Source organism: Apium graveolens, unplaced genomic scaffold (assembly GCF_009905375.1).
Source record: "Apium graveolens cultivar Ventura unplaced genomic scaffold, ASM990537v1 ctg3220, whole genome shotgun sequence".
Lineage (NCBI taxonomy): Eukaryota > Viridiplantae > Streptophyta > Magnoliopsida > Apiales > Apiaceae > Apium > Apium graveolens.
The window spans coordinates 32,881-38,880 of NW_027417992.1; the positions used below are offsets into that span (position 1 = coordinate 32,881).

General features: G+C 34.0%; 1 protein-coding gene across 1 annotated transcript; it reads right to left on the minus strand.

Moving 5' to 3' along the window:
* Positions 1-1,411: 1,411 nt before the first annotated feature.
* LOC141701022 (small ribosomal subunit protein uS11-like) lies at positions 1,412-2,533 on the minus strand. Its single transcript, XM_074504666.1, has 5 exons — positions 2,516-2,533; positions 2,178-2,286; positions 1,820-1,884; positions 1,577-1,772; positions 1,412-1,479 (listed from the first exon to the last, which is right to left on the minus strand). The coding sequence occupies exons 1-5, from the start codon at positions 2,531-2,533 to the stop codon at positions 1,412-1,414; spliced, it is 456 nt and encodes a 151-aa protein (XP_074360767.1).
* Between the last annotated feature and the right edge of the window lie 3,467 nt (positions 2,534-6,000).

The window sequence follows — 6,000 nt, forward strand, 5'->3', positions numbered from 1 at the left end:
CAGCATATAACACAGATAGGAATAGAGAAACCAAAGCATTATAGTGAAAGATATATTGCACAAAAGATAACTGATCACATATTCTAAATAAATTTAATAAGATGAGACCATAACTAATAATACTCTTGCATCAATCAACAAACCTCACTGATGAACTTTATTGACCATCCATTTTGTAGCCTCAATCTGTTCAGGGTCCCATTAACATGTAGCTAAGGACATAATTTGACCTCTAAACTAGCTTTACCAAATAAGTACTTGCTCATGGATTCAAATCCACAACCTTCATTTATATGAAACCTCATTTATATACTCATTTAGCAAACATAACAGTCAGCATTGTCAAAATTATTCCTAGGGGCACATCAGGTCTAGAGTCTGTTTCTCGCCTCCTCTCCCCAGTTCCCCTCCCTCTGTAACTAAAATCTAATGCAGTAATGAAAACGTAAACCTCTGAAATCAAAGAACTTAACAAATTTTGTGTGTAAAGTGAATTACAACATGAATAATACCCGTTGTATTGTCAAGTCACTACTAGAAATATGGAATCAGACATCGGTTCAGAACCGATGTTAAAAAAGTCCTGAACCGATGTCTTCGCGTGTGATGTTAAATGTCATCAGCCTTTGGCATCGGTTAACAGCCGATGTCTATTACAATGCTATACATCGGTTTCAAGATTAAAAGTGATGTCTTTACAACAAATTTCAGCTTATATTACAGTATTACTAGGTGAATATGAGTATACTATGACGTATTTATCCATTAAAATATGAAACCTACAAGCTCTAAAAGCCATTTATTAAAATTCTTTCGAACAAACCGATGTGAAATGCTTGATCAGACATCGGTTAGATTAGTTGCCCGATGTGAAATGTTTGATCAGACATCGGTTAAATTAGCCTCCCGATGTGAAATGATGGATAAGACATGGGTGTTCTTCACGAAACCGATGTTAAATCTTTTTGTTTAACATCAACCAATTTCTCTAACCGATATTATTTGACTTAAAATACATTGAGTTTTTTTTCAGAACCGATGTCAAATGACTATTTCACATTGGTTTTTTTAGTTATTTTCGTTTAATATTATTTTGTATGATGTCTTTTGTACATTTTTTACATCGATTTATATGTACCATTGTGATGTTAATGTTCTGTAAATTGCACACCATCCTGGTACTATTTACAGCCACTGAGAACCAAAACAATGCAACATCCCAACAAAAAACATTCAAACAGAAACATAAAGGTACTCATCCAAATTACAACTCTAATACCAAAATATTACTCATACTATACTATACATACATTTCAAATAAAATACAAGCATTACATTAGCTAACTCATACTATACTAATTTTTACGTACTAAAAGCAAAAGCAACTTGCTATGTGCTGCTGTACCAGAACTCACCGCCTCCTTCCTCTTCCACCACCCTTTCTGCAAGTGCTATCATTGGGGATTGGAGTAACATCCTCTGAAAAAAGGCAAATAGAAAGTCAATTATCAACGCCTTACATGGATATAGCCTACTTATTTCCAAATTCATAAGCTAATCAGGAAAAAAGAATTACCAATGCGACCAATTTTCATTCCTAAACGAGCAAGTGTACGAAGAGACTTTGTTTTGTTTCCGCCCGTTGCGCGAAACTTGATGTGAAGAGCAGTGATTCCAAGTTCTCGTGGGCAATTTACCAGCCAGCTTATATGAGAAAATATTGCAAAGTCATTATCATCCATTTCATGCAATAAGAGGACTTTCAAGCAAGTCTATAGCGATAGAAATAACACCAGACCTTGCATCTTGTTGAAACAACCTGTGTTGCAAGCATAGTTGCATATGGTGAAGATTCATCTCTATTTGCTTTAACGTTCATCCCACCTAAGAATTGAGAAATTAAGATAACATGAATAATTTATTTAGTTAATTAGTTGTATATCTCATCTTTATGATATTTAAGTATGATCTATGACATTTATTAGGTGTTTCCGGGCAGGCCCAAGTGACAAGATATAATTTGTATCTCACTTAGATTACAATTGGTACATGTAAAACCATTTATTTTAAAAAATAAATCAAAGCATACTGTTATTTACAGGGCACTCATATAATAGAGTTTTTCGACATAAGTCATACCAATAAATATATTAGACGTATTGACACTAATAACTTACCTTCTCCTTGACTAGTTTGTGTGTGAGAGAGAGAGACAGAGAGACCATAAGGTCTAGAGAAACATTTGTCAGTGTGAAGATTTAAAATTATTGGAGCTTCCAAAGCTTTCTGAAATGTAAATAAAAAATGAAATAAAATAAGACACATAATTGATGAAATATTAGATGTCACCAGGCAGCTACTAACAGTACCTGAAATTTTAATTTTACCAGAACAGAGCAATGGGGAAGTAAGTCAGACTAGAAGGATGCTTGCATTTTAAACATTTATGGAGGCTTATATAATTAATAAAGAAGAGACTAATAGTTGTTGGTTGTGAAAAAGAAAATTAAGGGACCTTCTCTATTTGAGCCATTACAATCTTGCTAGTTACTTACAAATTTTGAAATTCTTATTTAAATAAGCAGATTATTTGTTTAAAATGACTATTTGAGGAAACATATATAGCTGTTGAGAATTGGCTAAGTCGAAGATCATGATTTATGTCACAATCAGGATATGATCATCTACTGAAATATGATTATCCGTTGAAAGCTTCGATATCATCCGTTGATATACATAATTGATTATCCGTTGAAGCTAAAGTATTTATCCGTTGATCAAAGCTTTCCGTTGAAGAATGACTTGAATGATAAGTCATGACTGCGAGATAAATCAGAAGGTCATGATTTATAGGATCGTAGTTGAATTAGATATGTAAAGTATTAGAGTTTTATTTTAATATTAATTATAATTGATAGAGGACTGATTTGTAGCTGTGTAGTATATAAACACGGAATAGGTTATCACAATTTGTAGTGCACAACTCGAGTATTCGTATAATCTAGAAGCTCTGAAGAATATTATTTTTAAGAGAGTTTTGTAATAGTTTATTAAAGATCAATATAAACTGTTATTTGATTCATCTGTTCTTACTTTACTTTCATAATACATCGATTTGTTTAGTAATTGTATCCAAACCCCTTAAACAATTACTTTACAGGATAACAAGTGGTATCTGAGCGGTCAAATTGACTGTTAATTTGAAAAGGTCAAGAATTCTGAACGTAAGTATGAAAATATGAAATTTCCATATTGAAGAAAGCTGATTACTCTACATGGAGAGTAAAGATATTGATGTTCCTTGAAGCTATTCTTGATGAATATGTTGATATCATCAAAACAGGGCCTCAATATCCTATATAAAATGTGGCTATGTTCAGATGCTCCTGAACACTCTGCCATAAAAGAAAAATCAAAGTGGTCAGAAGCTAAAAAAGTTTCTATGCTTAAAGATTCTAAAGTCCGGAATATTCTGCACAATGGTTTGAACAATGTGATGTCAAACAAAGTTATTGAATGTAAGACTGGAAAGGAAATATGGGATGCCTTGAAAATATAGTGTCAAGGTATGATGGAAATAAAGAAAAATAGAAGAGTTGTTCTTGTGCTAGAAAATAAGTAATTTAATGCCAAGGCTGATGAGTCAATTACTAACATGTATGATAGATTTTTAACACTACTGAATTATCTACCATTGGATTGAAAAGAATATGAAAAGGAAGACTCAAATACAAAATTTCTGAGAGCTCTTCCAGAAGATTGGGATACACATGCCATAATAATCAGGCATCAATATGATCTTGATTCTCAAACTCTGGATGAAGTGTATGGAATGCTGAATACTCATGACATGGAGATCCAAAAAAGGAAGAATAGAAAAGGTCAGAAGATGAATGTTGTGGCTCTTAATGTTCAGACTCACAAAGACAAAGAAAAGATAAGTGAGAGGTCAAGGAGAAGGAACATTATGGAAGAATCAGATACTGATAATGTATCAGATCTTGACACAGATACTGATGATGATTTTGAAATCGGAATGGATGATCCTCAAGTGGTTAAGATGGCTGTAATACTGGTGAAAGGTTTCAGAAGGATGAGGAATGGAAAACCACTGAGAAAAGTTGGTTTCAACAGAAGGTTTTATGATCAAGGCAAAGACAGGTTCAAAAGGAGTGATGGTTATAACAACAATGAAAGGAAGTTTGACATGACCAAGGTGACATGTTACAACTGTAATAAAAGGGGACATCTAGAAATTGTGTACCCCAAGACAACGGGAAAAACTTTGGTCACAACAAATTCCAATATAAACTGGATGGATTCATCATAAACTGACAATGATGATAAATGTTATGCACCCATTGCAGCTCATGGAGAGAATGCCTCAGGAACTAATAAGGTACCTTCTGTTATATTTCCTGTTGATATTGATAATATGTCTTAATTGAAAACTTTGTTGTACTCTTTGCATGTTACTTTTATATGTAAGACTATTGAATGTGATAGTTTGATTGCTGATAATAAGAAGCTTAAAGAAAGAAATGAGTTCTTAGAAGCTGAGTTAGTGTGCATGAATGAACATGGAAAAGCATGTAAAAAAGCACAATATAATGAAACTCGGATAAATATCAGGTATGCTAAACTAGATAAACTCAGGGAAGCAATCCCGTAGGCACTGGTTTTTGGAAAGCTTTACAGCCCGCTTTATCCTAGTGGTCTCCAAGTCTTTAGGCTTGGTGACATCTACTATTTTAGTAGCCGCTGCATAAAGGATTAAGCAATAGTTAAAAGCAGAAAAATAGGTTAAAAAAAGTATGAAAAAAGAATAAGGACTAAAGTTAAAACTTACTTTTAGACATGTGAGAGCCCACGATCGAAGAGAACTGTCTTCTTAATAAGGTCCCAGGAATGGGACGTGCCATTATCCTTAGTGAGGATATCGAAGGCCTTTGCCTCTTCCTCGCACAATATTATATCATTGGGGATGCCGTCGACTACCTATATAAAAGATGAAGAGAAGAGGTTGCCCTAATGGGATAGACTTTCCATTGACAAGATGGGGGATTGTAGGGCGTTGGTTCAAAGAAACACAACCCGGATTCTTGTCAGGGCTTTTTTTTAACTGAATTTTTTTCCTGAAATTAGCTACTATGGTAGCCAAATTATGCTTAGCATATTATGATAAGAAACAAATAATTAACCTCCAAGCATTTGGAGGAAGTTGGAAGGGATTAATCCCAACATAACAAGAAGAATGGGAATAAAGAGGTGAAAGGGAAACCTGGCACCTGCCCTAATAGTATCCCTGAAGACGTACAACACATCCTTCTTCCGATGGAAAGCCTTGTCTACGGCACTAGCCAAAATCAGCTTGTAGGACTTCTCGACCTTGTACATGAGGTTTATTTTTTCCAGCTCCTTCACATCGTAGAACTTGTTGACGTTATCGAACACATCAATGTAAGCGTCATACGGATACTCATCCCCCGAGTATTGGTCATATCAATCAAAGAAGAATACCTTGATCGAATGAGGAATTCACTTAAATTTTTAGCCACGTTCATTTTGGCCATCTGAGAAATACATGAAAAATAAAGAACATAGTGAATAGATGCTTGAAAAATGTAGAAAACCCCCAGAAGAGATGAAGATATTCATCTGAAAAACAAAGTATCTATTAAGATATTCTTCAAAAAAACCTAGAAAATGGGAAAAAACTGAAAAAGTATGAAGAATGCAATAAACATATCTACAGAAGATATGAAGATTTGAAGATTTCGCTGGAAAACTATAGGATCAAAGAAAGCAAGATGAAGAAAGACAGAAATTACAAAGAGCTTTTGATGAGAGGTTTATCGAATGAGAAGTGAGAAAGAAGTGAATTCACTCACTATAATATATAAGAAAATTTGGGAAAGATGAACCGTCAAAGGGCCATAAAGTTAAAGGCCTAAAAGTTAAAGCCCAAAGTCTGGAAAGTTCTCAAAGTTCCCAAAATAA

What these genes read in the sequence shown, in the direction of transcription:
- LOC141701022 (XM_074504666.1), bottom strand. An exon ending in ACAAACTAGTCAAGGAGAAG is followed by an intron (nt 1,885 to 2,177) that starts GTAAGTTATTAG and finishes CTCAATTCTTAG; the next exon opens with GTGGGATGAACGTTAAAGCA. An exon ending in AATGAAAATTGGTCGCATTG is followed by an intron (nt 1,480 to 1,576) that starts GTAATTCTTTTT and finishes GCCTTTTTTCAG; the next exon opens with AGGATGTTACTCCAATCCCC.